Source organism: Neovison vison, chromosome X (assembly GCF_020171115.1).
Source record: "Neovison vison isolate M4711 chromosome X, ASM_NN_V1, whole genome shotgun sequence".
Classification (NCBI taxonomy): Eukaryota; Metazoa; Chordata; class Mammalia; order Carnivora; family Mustelidae; genus Neogale; species Neogale vison.
Genome location: NC_058105.1, coordinates 120,272,347 through 120,286,488, shown reverse-complemented (window position 1 = coordinate 120,286,488; position 14,142 = coordinate 120,272,347). Strand labels below are relative to the sequence as shown.

Sequence of the window (14,142 nt, the reverse complement as noted above, 5' to 3'; positions counted from 1 at the left end):
GGTTTCTTGACCCAGCTTAGTACCGACCTACAGCTTGCTACCTACAGGGTGCCAACGTAGGAGAATCCGTGAACACGGGCATCTGTGAACACAAGAACACCGCCCTCTAAGAAGCCCGTCCTTTACTCAAGTCAGCCCAGTGACATATTATAGCACGTTAGTCAATCTTGTTTGGGCCTTAATCTTCATTTAAAACATGGCTATCCTTTCTGTGTTGGCCATGAGGAGTTCGGCTCTTTTTTTAAGGTTCAAACGGACATCTGTGCTATTTCTGAGAGACCATCTTTAACTGTGTTTGAGCATGACATTCGGGATGGGCACAAAATAAGGGGTTAACTGACAGCAGCCTTCAGACGAAATCCTCTGTAGCACCCATCTCTCAGCATCAGCACTACTGATATTTGGGACCAGATCATTCTTTGTTTGGCGGGGATCCAAAAGCATCGTAGGATATCCAGCAGCATCTCTGCCCTCTGCCCACTTGATGCCAACACCCCCACTCCTACCCAGGGCTATCAACCAGAGATGTCTCCAGACACTGCCAGGGGTCCCCTGCGGGGCAAAATCGCCACCCCCCTTCTCCCCTATCCCCCTACCCACATTCAGTTAAGAACCACTGAGCTGTAGCCAAACATAAAGGATAAAGGAAAATCAACTCCCCGAAGTACTAGTAAATACAAATTAAATTTTGTACAGAACTTGAATTTTTAGAATTTCATATTTAAAAAAGCCCAGCCACAGGATGATACGATTTAACATCTCACCATATTCTTTCGGGAATGTGAAGAAGGAGAAAGAGGACTTTAAAAAATCCTGTGCTCAAGTAAACACAGACCTATGATACCCCGACTTGGCCAAAAATAAGTTTTGGTGCAAGATAAATCAGAACATACCAGCGTAGAGGACTGCTCTCCACTGCTTCCAACAAAAGGGGTGGGAGAAGCTGGGCTCCTGTAAATGAAATCAAAATTCAAATTCCTCTTAAAATAGCTTACAAGATAGAAAGCATAATTATGTAGTTCGCATACACAATAGCTTCTAGATGTATTCGCTTGGCTCATGCGACAACTCCAGTGCAGGGAAAAACAGGGCTTGTGCGGATCAGGAAACAAAGGCATAATTCAACGTGCTATTCCATGAGTAAAGAGAGAGAATGTACTCTAGAGAGAAAAGATGACAGAGTAATTCATCATCTGAAGGGCAGTTCCTGTTTAACTAACAGACCAAGCAACATGTCTAATCACCGTGAAGGAGCATGCATAAGAGGGAGGGGGTGCGGGGGCACTGTTGAACGAAGAAATCATATTCTCTTCATAAAACAAGACAAACTCAGAAAATTGTCAAAATGTCATTTTGGTCTTTATTTTTTGGACATGTAGCGTGTTTTCATAAATCAGTTTCATATGTGCTAGTTTTTGTAATATCAAGAGAAATACAGTATTATTTTTCATAAATTCTTCGTCACTGCAAGTTCACTTTCAAATTAATGGAAGTAGCAGGGTCGAACAATATGTTTGCGCATACTGACCAGTGCAACACCGACAGTTACAATTAAGGTATCCAGGAAGCCTGAAAATTAAGATTTACTAGAACAAGCAAATTTACCTCCATTTGTTAAAACCAAAGGAACTAATTTTGATTTGCAAATTACATATTTTACATGCAAATAGTTTAAATCCCATTTCCATCTGAAATAAATGGCCATCTTGAAAATATGCTGAGAAACAAAAATGTAAGAACCAATGGTAGTATGCCCTTAAAAATTGCTGAGGAGAATAAATAAAAACACAGGTTACTGTTTCTTGCTTTTTCGTGATTATTGGCACTGTTTATTTCATATTTATATAAATCAATTTCTGTGCAAAAAAATCCCTAAGATTTTAATGGTTTGGGTCAGCCTATTTTTAACAAAAGATCCCTCAACTTGCAGGTTTTAAAAATCGCATTTCATTTGTGTTTTAGCACAAAATAAAAATTGTATTTCTTGTGTATCAGTGGCAACCGGTTATTAGGCATATTAAGATACTTTTTAAAAAAGAAGCTTTGTGAGTGTTGTCGTTAGAAAAAAAAAAAAAGGAAACCAATCCTGTACAGAATCCCAATACTGCCAGCGTCTTCCTAGTGCGCCACGAGCGCCTCTTTCTTTGGACTTCACAGTCCTTTATCACAAAAACGTATTCTAAGGAGTTCAAGGAGTTAATAAGACACACCATGTGGATAATTTGGGGTTTAAAAACCCATGGCTCTGGGCAACAACGATTACAGTTAACAACAGACAACCACAAAGAGACTGTGTTTCTACAATTTTCAGACTCAATTTGCTATAAATAAAACATTCTGGGGTGAAGATTTCTGCACACTGACAATACTTCTCAGACATCAGCTAGGCCACAAGTGAAGGGAAGTGACTTCTATCAAAGGTCGAGGAGGGTAACAGCTGAGTTGGAGATGGCACACCTCGTCCGTTCTGCTCGGAAAATACGAAGGCATTTACAGGGGACTCAATTATGCCTGGGAAGACTTGGAGGGTTTCTCTGCACTATCGTCAACAGTGATATCGGTCCCTAGTATTTCAGAAGCAAAAAGGTTTTTCATAAGCACAAATTAAGACGAAGGCTCTACCTAGGAGAATGCCTATGACCAGATCAAAGAAATCGGAGTCTGCCGACCATTTTTTTTTTTCCTGGCATTGGAAGCCTGAGTGTTTTTGGCATATTAGACAGTTTACCATTTTGTTAACTGTGACTACGGTAAAGTGAGCCACCCAAGTGATACACAAAGAACATCTGAATGCGCCCCTGGTCCTTAACAGCAGGATGTGTCGAGTTCATTGTTCTACACACAGTAGGTGCTTAAAACATGCTCATAACTGATGGACCATTTTGCTCAAGAATCCTGCTGACGGTCTGTAACACTTACTGAGCGCACCAAATGAATGTCTAAGAACACGACTTCAGTGACTAAAATGTTTATGAAAAGGACTCAAAAACAGTTCATATCGTTGTTGTACTTCCCGAAAGAAAACCTGTAAACATCTGGTGAATGTCTAATTAATGGTAGAACATTTAAAATTGGCCAAAAAATGCCCAGAAAACATTTGGCCCTTCAGCACCCAAAAGCTCCCAAAATATAATTTTAAAACATCTCTGTTAGAGGGACTTCAGTAGTCTGAAAAATTTCATACCTGAGTGGCTTCAATGTTCTCTCCTAAATCTTAAGTAAGTGCAAGGAGTTTCTACACTCAGGAATTGCATAAGTTTTTATCTTTCCTCGAAATAAAATATTGAATGATATAGAGGTAGCATAACTTACTAAATTAACGTTAAAAAAAAAGCAAGAAAAAAAGCAAGGTTATTTTCAATCATCTTACTAGAACTATTACAAATGTGTAAAACCTTACAATCCAGGCTTTCTTCTACCTGGGTTTAGACATCTCATTATTCTCGCCCCCTTTTTTACTTTAAGGATATTGATGAGTCCAGGAGCCCTGTGGCATCTATTGCGACATCGATGACAGAATCCGGAGTCATCCATCTCAGGAAAAGGAGGAAGAGAAAGTTGAATACAGCCAACAAAGCAAAAATGCAGCCTGTTACTGGGCCACAGTGAGAGATGAGTCTGTCCAGTCGTTTGTCCATCGGTAACACAGCTTCTCCTGCCACGAGGTCGTACACCTGGCGGGAGAGAGGCCGAGAGTGAGCGCTCTGACCCACAAGAAACGACGACCTGCACGGACCAGGAATGCGTTATAGATGCAAACGGGAGGTGCTTGCATTTCGTCGTCGTTGTTTTAGTAAGGATGTGATTAATGAAACCAAAGTAATTACTGCCATGTGATTCAACGCTTACGGAGTGCTGCTTCTGGACAAAACACGGGGCTAGACACGGCATCACACAAAGACGAATATGCCAGGACTCCTGTCCCCTAGGATATCGCCATCAACTCTAACCAACTACGAGAATTCCAAAGTCCTGAGAAGTTGGAACCGTTTTTCAGGTCACCTCTGCCGAGGCCATATTTAATTCAGCAGCGACTTCCTGAAGCAGGACTGGCCTTCTAAGATTCCTTGACTTGGCTCAGCAGCTCTTCTGGCTGGCTGGCAGCCATCAACCACCATCAGAGGGCTCTAACCTAGGGCGCTTCTGGGTACAGAGAGGCTCTTCTTTCCACGGCCTTGTGAGGCTGTGTTGCTGAGCACGGATGGTAAGACTATACAGAACTACTCTGTAGACTCCAAATAAAAGGGAGGGGGGAAAGACAGGGGAAATTTTAGCACATGGCATAGGTCAGACGCTTTTGTTAAACAAAACAACGTTCACTGCTGCGAACTGGCCTAGTAGGTGCCTTGCTGTTTGTTTGGAAGCGCGGCTGAGCACGAAACTCAGAAATATTTTAAAAACAAAGATCCGTAAACATACTTAGTTTCGAACACATAAACGAAGCCAGCATTTATCTGTTTCGATTGCACTGGAGCATGACTTGGGGTCATTGTCACACAGTGGACCTGTGAGCCATCTCCTTCGGAACTCAGGACGGCTGGGACGTGCAGGGCGGGCTCTACACGCCAGTGGCCTCTGGAAAGGTACAGGCTGTTTCCAGCTAGCGCTTCTACCCTCAAAACATCTGGAATACATTTCAGTCCGAATTGTGCTGAGACTGGTGAATTAGAACAGTTGACAAAATATATTTCCAGCGTGAACTCCAATTTAATTTCTTTCATCAATTATCTAAATAAGCACAGTTAAACTATGGAGGAGGTTTGCAAAGGATCAAAACGGCCTGTGCAGAACAGGTAGAATTAAGAGAACGACTATAAATTCTCTATTGCCGCTTTTTATCTGTGGTCTTTCCAACATCTGTCGTGAGCATTCTGACGACTCCTAACTTACCATGTTCTCAAACAGTGCAGAGATGCAAAAATCCTTCTCCCATAGAAAATCAAGGTATTTAGCCAAGGTGACGCAAGAGTTTTGGGAAGCAGCCTGAATTAAACGTTTGTTTTAACATCGCCGCCATTGGACTAAGCAAAGCCAGGTGTTTTCTAATAGACCGCCTGATTTAGAATTAGAAACAGCCCCAAGAAAATGTCTAAGAGTAGCTATTAGTATCAGTCTGGCCCTTAATGGTTTTGACTTCTAGAAAATTCGGTAACTTCCTTACGCCCACTTTAATGAAAGCTCTAGATGGCATTACTGCTATTTTCAGATGTCAAACGCAACAAGTTGACTAGAAACTCAGCCCAGCATATACCAAAAGTAGTACATAGTACATTTCTTTCCATCTGAAGAGACTTCATAAACTTAAGCAACAGAAAGGGTAAACCTATGCAAGAAAAAGCAAATATGTACGTGAAATGCCAAGAATTTAGACACAACCTTCAAATACCCTCTGCTTAGCATGACATACTTTTTCAGTTCTTTCCGCAACATTCCTCCAGGTGTAGAAAGTCTTTACTACGTTATGAATATTTTCGGGAGCCGGCAATGCTCCTGACTTCAGCTGGGAAATCGCTTTTTCCAAACCCTCGCACAAGGACTTGACAGAAGGCTCACATAGAATGATCAGATTTTCTGGAAGTACTTCAGGAATTCCACCAACCCTGGTACTTACAACCTTAAAAAGAGAAAAAGAATATATAATATACCATAATTCCTATCTCAGGAAAATCAGCAAAACCAACTTAAATTAAAAGTTAATACAGAATGTATCTGCTTGTTTTTCAAAATACAAGTATAGGAACCCCAACAATGTAAGCCCTCAAAGATTTTTACCTGTAAACCACAACTGGCTGCTTCCACAATTGCCATGCAGAATGCTTCAGTAAGGGAAGTGTTAAGAAAAATATGTCCTTGAACTAAGACATTTCTAACATCCTTGTGTTCTAAGGCTCCCAAAAGACGCACTCTGATTTTTGAAATGAGAGAAGAAAAGAAGGAAGTGAAAATCATGCTAGAAAAGAAATATCATTTAGAAGCCAAGTGTGCTATTCATATTATACTTAGATTATTGCTGGTTCTAGTATCTTCCACCGTAAAAGATTAATACCCCAAATTCTGATCTAGGAGAGTCTTTTTAAGCTACGTACTTAAAACTCATACAGCTAACATATTTCTAACTTTGGTCACGCACACAAATTTCAACTTCTCCAAAATTAGTTGGCATTTAGTGAGAATATCAATATACTTTGGACAGGACGGGGGAGGGAAGGGAGCCAAGGGATGGACATCTTGTCATTTTTTTTTCTTTGAATAAATGTCACTGAGGCAAAAGAAGGAACCGCGAAAAAAATATATATACTTTGGAGAATAAATATTAAAGAGTCATTTCTAAACAGAAAAAGGCCCGTTTTAAATTGATGCTTCACAGCAAACATCATTCTAAGTTACTGAGAAAGGGAAGCACTTGAATCTCTATGTGCAGGACAATTTACATGATTTGGGCCATGCTATATAAAGCAGAACTCAGCAAGGCTTGAAAATCTACGAACATTTCCAAAGTGGTTGTTTTGTGTGTGTGTGTGTGTGTGTGTGTGTGCACGTGCACACACACACACACATGCCTTCTAGGGTCCTTCCAACCACTGCCCCCAAAAGTCAAATAATACTGGACTAGCAAAAAAAAAAATTAGATTGTGATTTTTTTTTAAACTAAGGTTTCCCATTTTATACACATTTAAAAAAAATAGGCCTTGCATTACATTTTCACATCAAGTGCATGTAGGAGAAGCAGCCCACTTAACAGACACATGGAGCCAAAACGGAATTTAGGTAACATATTTTCTCATCCAAGACAATACAGAATCCAATACCTGTCATGTAGCTGGTACCTTTCCCGTACTTCTTCCAAAATGATTCTCTTAGGTCCCTCTCCTCCAATTATGAAATTTAAATCTGGATATTTCTGACAGAGTTCAGGTATTATACCACTAAGCAAATCAGTCCCTGAAAATATAAAATAGAATTGAATGTTGGAAATATTAACATTGAAACTTAAAAAAAAAATTAATCAGAACTGAGAAACCACTCACTTTGGAAAGTATTAGCTACGCCCTCCTCAAGTGGAGAAGCTAACTCTCAAACCTTTCCTAGGAAGGTAGAATGTCCCAACTTCCCAACTACCAGTGGTCTCCTAAAACTTGCAGATCTTACAGATACATCCGTGGACATCCACTGTTACCCAGTACGGGGACTACTGTGTTTCATTCTAACATAATCTTCTTAAAGTTACTCACTCGCATTTCTGCATTACCTACATCTAAAAAAGGTATTTGAGCTAGCTAATGCTTAAATTTTCTACACAGCCGGACAGCTGACTGGAGATCTAGGTCATCCCAGCCGTTTTAGAAGCAAGCTCTTTGATCATGAGGAAGTTTTCTGATATAGAAAATGAAGAGACCGGATGTACCTGAAGTCCAAGGTCTCTTTCAGCGACAAAATTTCTATGTCTGTGTTCCACTTCCCACCACAGGAAGGGGCTAAGCCACAAAGTGGAACCACAGCCTTGGCTTTGGTGAGAAGGCAGTTTGTAAGGAGGGTCTTTTAATGAACCCCATACTATTAGCCAAATGTAAGAGCAGTCTGTCCAAACCTGCCGAAGCCCACTTCCCTTGAATGAGTAAATGCAGCTGGCAGGACCTCAACTGCCAGATTCTTGCAGGACGGAGAACAAAAGGGTGCATCTTGGTTCCTTTGTTTCTTTAATGAAACGTTTTTCTTACAATACATAAACCAACCTCAGGTGATATAAAGCAGTAGCAAAAACCATGCCCTACCAGTCTGAAAGTGGCTATCCAAAGTGACAGCAATATTGACACTATTTGGGAATTTAGTTCATTAACAACTATAAACTGGACACATTCGAAAGTAAAAGTAAATGTAAAATAACCCAGTTAAAGTTTATTAATTTAAGAAATGCATACATACACACGCACATACATAAGAATTGCACTTTTTCTATCCATCTTCCCAAATACAGGCAGATGAGTTATTTAAAAAGATGGTGGGAGAAATCATTTATACGGGGTCATTTTTATTAAATAATTCAAAGTAGGATTTAAGTAAACTCCGCCAGTATTTTCCAAATATGATTGCATTAGCAAACATAAATTCACATGCGGCTTTTCTGAATTATGAAGGCTTCTCATTAAAATCTCAGCTACCTTTGTTTCGAAACAATTACGAAATCCATCGGCTGGATTTCTACCTAAACCAGAAGGTGGCTTAACGACTTTTAACATTTAGCTTCCTTTAATTCTTTCATTTTCTTTCTTTCCTTTCCTTTTCCCTTCTAATACGAAGGTTAAGAACCCATTCTTCAACTGAAAAGTGCAACGCATACACAGTAATAATCCTAGGAGCTGATAACAACTAGTCACATCTGCTGAGTGCTTACTACATCAGGCTACGTCCCTTAAGTGCATCATGTCATTTAATCCGGACAACTACCTTATAAGAAACGGAACTGATGAATATTATCAATGATCTATAATAGTATTCTAAGAATAAAAGGTTTTCCCCAAATGATAAAAGGTACTCTCCTGCCTCTGAGAAGTGTCTAACACAATGGAACACAGAAAAGGGCTTTCAATCGCCATAGTCACACAAAATGGACAAAGAAAAATCATAATTCGAACTGCTTTTAAAGCTCAGTCTAACAATATTTTAAAGACTCGAATCAGTCTGCATATACCTAGACGCTGGGCCAGAGGTGAGGGGAACAGGAGCCCTTAACTCAAGAGCTGAACTCATGTTTGTCATCTCTGATACTTACTGTGTAACCTGAGCAAGTTACTTACCCTCTCTGAGACTCAGTTTCTTTGTTACATGCAGATAACATCTACCCTACAGATGTTGGGAGAGTCAAGTGAGGCACTGTACCATGCACAGGCTTTATCAACTGCAGAATACAAATGGAAGTTGTCATTACCACCGCAGCAGGAAGTGGGGCGAGCCTGGGCGCGCACGCTCGGTGACACCCTGACTGCGAGCACATCGGGCTCTAGAGAAGAGGGAGGACGGCAGCCAGAAGACCTGGGTGATAAGAACTGGGACTCAGCCTCTCTCACTCAATACGTGGCAGCGGGCCTTTGAGAACTGGTCCAAAGGATCACCTCCTATGGAAATTAACGTTAATAAGTAACGAACCATAAATACAGCTACTCACTTTTGGGCTATGGACGTGGCCATTCCTTCTGAGAATGTTAACTTTTTGCACCGTGTCTGGCATACGGAGAGGGTTCAATATTTGTTAAAGTACTGAATTGAGAACAGGACAGGCCATACCTTCGCTCTGTGGCTGGTGGTTAACTCAGCTGGTTAAAATACCATCGCTCGCGAAGTCAAGGTAACAGGTTTAATCTTTGTACAAATTGTTTTGCTCTGATTCTCGACCACGTGTGCATCACGCGCTCGCTCGGCTAGCTAGCTCCCGAAGGTGATTAAAAGACAAACTAGGCACGTTTTCTAAATCATGACAAACACATCACCAATATCCCAAGAGGGATTCAGACCAGAGAATGCCGGTCCATTCACATCTTCTTGATTCAAAAAAGAAAGCACATCACGAGAGCATGCCTTCACCCCAGAAAACGTTCAGTGGTTTTCCCACCAACCTGCTCGATCAACCAAGGCTCCGTTCCAAATGTAAAGCCTACTGACCAAGGCCCGTGCGTGGATTTCGGACCGCTCCCTAGCACACCGGGATGCTGCTGATCCCACGGCTGCACCTCCTGCCCACCAACAATCAGCTGCATTGGTCCACATATCTGATGCCAGCTCCACTTGCTATCGCGTTGGGACATTTAGTTAAACAGCACATAAACAGACGGAATAAGTTTCTAAGCTGAAACTAAGCTGAATGGTTCGAAATATTCAACAAAGCGAAGTTATGGAGAAAAGCTCTAGTCAGATTAAACCACTACATAAAATCAAAAACCAGTTAAGACTCCAGAAGTACGTTACTTCATACACTGTTACGTTCTCGCCCCACTTACAAGGAACCCAAATTGGCAACGATAAATTATCCTTTTGGAAGGAGACTGTGCCAGAAAGTTGATGCAGCTCCAAGCAGCAGACCGGTACTCTTACGCCTGCAGGCCAACCTCAGACTATTGGCAATTCAGTGCATGTTAATAACATTTGGGGTTAAATTCAAGTATTCAAGGAAGGGTACCTGTTATCTTTTTATAATTCCCTACTTGGAGTGACAGTTTTGATTACTAGACAGGTTTTCAAATACTACCCTGAAGACCAGTTAGGTTTTGAACCAGACTGTTCCAGGCTTCTAGTACACGAGGCTCTATGAATGCTACTGTGGGGTCAAGTGCTGCAGAGGCCCTAAAAAAAAATATCCTCCTTGGTAATGGCAGACACTTATCAAACACCAACTGGCCTAAGTACTTTAAAGGAACCATCACTGAACCCTCACAAGAGTCCCCTTGTTGCCCAAACCATACAAATGAAAAAACTGAGACTCAGAGATGTTAAGTAGCTTGTCCTCAATCACACAACAGGATGCAGCCGGTATCAGACTCCAGGCTGTCTAATCCCCCTGCCTTCACCACTTACCTGCCTACATGCTCTTAATGTCTAAATCTGCGGTGAGATGAAATAAGCGAGCTGCCAAAGAGCCACGTGGGGGACAAGTTCATTGATTTTGAGGATACCGATAAAACACAGGAGAGTTGTACATCAAAATATTCATGAGGGTCACCCCTGAACAGTACAGTTACAGCTGATTTTAGTTTTCACCCCTGTGCTTTTCTGAGTTTTCCAAAATACCTACAATGAAAGACATGACTTTTGCCATTAGAAAGAAAGGGCTAGTGGTGGGCTCAGCCTTTTACTTCTTACCACACATATGGGGCTGTTTTAACTTTAAAGCAATTGGCTCAGTTGGTTAAGCAGCTGCCTTCGGCTCAGGTCATGATCCCAGTATCCTGGGATCGAGTCCCGCATCAGGCTCCTTGCTCTGCAGGGAGCCTGCTTCTCCCACTGCCTCTGCCTGCCACTCTGTCTGCCTGTGCTTGCTCTCTCGCCCTCTCTCTCTGATACATAAATAAATAAAATCTAAAAAAAAAGCCAATTGCTTTAACTTTAAAAAGACCTGACCTATTAAACATCAGATTACTGTTTTTATCTTTAAGTAACTATTAAAGCATCGAAGGTGGGCAGGCACGGGGCGGGGGGGGGGGGACTGGGCAGCATTCACTACCACTTCAGAAATTTATTTTTGAATGTATATTACACCTTTCTTTGCTGTATTTAATGCAGAAGTAGTTATGAAACCATAGAACAAAACGAAAAGCCAAACAATCATTACATTCAAGTATTCAACAGCTTTCTACAAGAAAAAAAAAAGTCTGTGCAGTGCAATTGTAGCTATCATTTCATTACCTTTTCTGTAAACAAGTCTGCTGACAACAACAATAGTTATTATACTATCATGCCTCCTAAATGGGTCTGGAGTGAAGTCAGTAGGATCTACAGCATTAGGAATGACGGACACTATTTCAGGATTCAGTGCTGCTCTTAGCACAGTGTTTTCCTTACTAGTATAAGAGACACAAATTATGTGGTTTGTGTCACAAAGAGACACAGTTAGAAGCTTGTTTGTAAGCACCGAGCTGACATCAGCAAATCCGAAAAGGGAATGGTCCGTGAAGACTGTCTGGAGCCCCATTGTCTTGGCGTGGAAGAGGGCATCATGGGCCATGGCAGAAAAAGAACTATGTGAATGGATTATCGTGACTCTCTCCCGAACAAATATGTACCTGAGCAATGGCAGACTGTGAAAGAGGGTCGTGGCCGTAGATTGGTTGTACATGACTTTCAGAGGCAAGTAATAGACTTTGAGGCCATTAGTGAGGTAACGGATGCCTTTCCGATTTCCGTAAGCATGGGTGACAATTATGACTTTATGCCCTCTTTCAATCAGGCACTGAGAGAGCTGGTAAATGTGGCTTTCCACGCCTCCCATGTTAGGATAGAAAAAGTCCGACACCATGCATATATTATGGGTACGGGTCCTACATGTGGAGAGACTTCCAGGGCTAACACAGGAGTGCAGAGATGAGGAGGGCTGGCCACGCCCACCTCCTCCTCTATAAGCCATGCGGAGATGGTTTAGGCATTTGTCCTTAGAGCAACTTGGTTATGTGTTGTCTAGTACCTGAAAGAGAGAGTAAAACAAGATCTCAGCTCAGCGACAAAATATATTACATTTTCCAAATCCAGACATAAACACTGTTTTATGCTAATGTACATTTGCTAGCTTTCCCCCTAGAACTAAAACACAAGCATATAATGAAATGACTCATCTGACATTTACTTGCTTAGTACTTCCTCTGCGCTCTACAACAAAACTTGATTCCACAATGCCCTTACATTTTAATTTTGCTTTAAAAATACTGCTACACCTAATTTTTAAAAACTAGTTTGTTACATCACAGTGTAGAAGAATGTGCTAACAAACCAGTTCATTCCAATAATTAAATATATGGCTCTTTCCAGAAAAAGTTTGCCCGCCCTGCTCCAGAGCTTAAGCCACTGATGCGGCGAATCCCATACAATTTTGCTATTCACTTTTGTGGCTTATACTAAAATATACCTGGCATCCTAAGTGTCTTTCTGACAGTAGCTTTTTCAAGGAGCGCCTACCACACATGTTACAAGCATCCATCTATGTTTTCCTCTTCCTTCTTCAAGAATGGCAATAAACTGCTTTCATTTTCTTTCTTAACCTTTCTTTCAGTTACACAGGCCTACTTCCAGAACTGTCTCTCTCTTTGGTTTAAAGTCTAAAGATAAAGGCTCAATTCGAGGTAGAGCAGATTTGGGGCTATTTCCTACATCTAAAGTAGGAAATACTGATCTCAGGGGTCCCCTAGATCCTTATCAGCACAAAATTCAGTCTTATTCACCTTATTCACAAAATTCACTCAATATTCAGTCTTATTACAGATTCTTAGTTTTAAAGCTAAAGAGTGTTTTGAAAGCTAGTGACAATCTTCCTCAGATTTACAAATAAGATTTTCATACCTCCGTACACTGAACTACACAATGGAAAGCCATCCTAATGATCTGTGTTTCTGATTTCACCTACAAACTCAGGAAAGGCAAAGTAACTGCCTTTGTAAACTCTTAATTATCTATTCCTGCCAACAAAGTCATCTGTATTTTAAACACAGTCTCAGAAATACTCAGTAAGTGTTTGTTGACCTCAGTTTATTAATTAAGATTCAAGATTACCAAATACTGCGATTCTTCCGTTTTGTACTTTGAAGAGGTTTCAGTAACATTTTCTTACTGTGGTTTGTCACCTAAACCTGAATTTCCAGTTGTATTCAATTTAAAAAGATGAGTGATTAAAAAAAAACAAGTGAGCAAAGAACCATCTGAAATGATCTGAAGTTTTGTCATTAACCTGCAAACACCGTGGAGTCTGCCTACTTCCATCCGGTTATCACGCCTAACATCTTTAAGGCGTAAAAGCTCAACAAACGGAACAATCACAGAATCTTAGATTTTAAATCCGACGAGAGGCTTGGAAATCCAGGAATACCTCCCTTGCTTTACAAATGAGAAGCCAAACAAGTTGAGCGATTTGCCCAAGGTCTCCACCCAGACACTTAAGTGGCAAATGCGAGACGGCCGTAAATTTACAACCAGCCATGGTCAACGAATCCCTGGGCAGTCAGCAGTAGACGCTCCCGAGGAGCTTTAGAAGACCCCGCGGGCGCTTGGGTCAAGAGAACGTTGTTTCCACACCAACACCCACACCCTGGGCAATACCCCGGCTTCACTCCCGGCTCCACTCACTGGAGAGGTCACCGGAGAGCGCCAGGGCCAAGGAAGGGACGACCCCGTTCAACCACCGACCCCGCTGGAGTCAAGCGGAGTCTCGCCAGGCCCAAAAGGAGGATGATGGCCAGACAGTAGTCAGGTGTCTGAGGCTGGGGGTCCCGGAGCCCTTCACCCTGTCCGCCTCAATCTCGGCGGAACCGGCTCCAGCGCGGCCGCCCCAGCGAACCCTCAGCCCCGCTCGACTCCGAAGGTTCTCGACCCCTACTTCCGAGCTTCTAAACCTCGCCGGGTTCGCCCCTTCCATCGCCGGCCACACTCCCACGGGTGCTGCCCAGTCCC

General features: G+C 41.8%; 1 protein-coding gene across 1 annotated transcript; it reads right to left on the bottom strand.

Annotated features, from left to right (window-relative positions):
* Window positions 1–1,337: 1,337 nt before the first annotated feature.
* PIGA (phosphatidylinositol glycan anchor biosynthesis class A) lies at window positions 1,338–14,142 on the bottom strand. Its single transcript, XM_044236083.1, has 6 exons — window positions 13,819–14,142; window positions 11,395–12,169; window positions 6,810–6,942; window positions 5,773–5,905; window positions 5,408–5,614; window positions 1,338–3,674 (listed from the first exon to the last, which is right to left on the bottom strand). The coding sequence occupies exons 2-6, from the start codon at window positions 12,110–12,112 to the stop codon at window positions 3,456–3,458; spliced, it is 1,410 nt and encodes a 469-aa protein (XP_044092018.1). The 5' UTR covers window positions 12,113–12,169; window positions 13,819–14,142; the 3' UTR covers window positions 1,338–3,455.

Excerpts from the sequence above, each read along its gene's own strand:
- PIGA (XM_044236083.1), bottom strand. The coding sequence starts at position 12,112 with ATGGCTTATAGAGGAGGAGGTGGGCGTGGCCAGCCCTCCTCATCTCTG. Across the intron at positions 5,615-5,772 it reads CAGCCAGTTGTGGTTTACAG|GTTGTAAGTACCAGGGTTGG; the intron begins GTAAAAATCTTT and ends TCTCTTTTTAAG. Across the intron at positions 3,675-5,407 it reads TTGCGGAAAGAACTGAAAAA|GTGTACGACCTCGTGGCAGG; the intron begins GTATGTCATGCT and ends CTCTCCCGCCAG.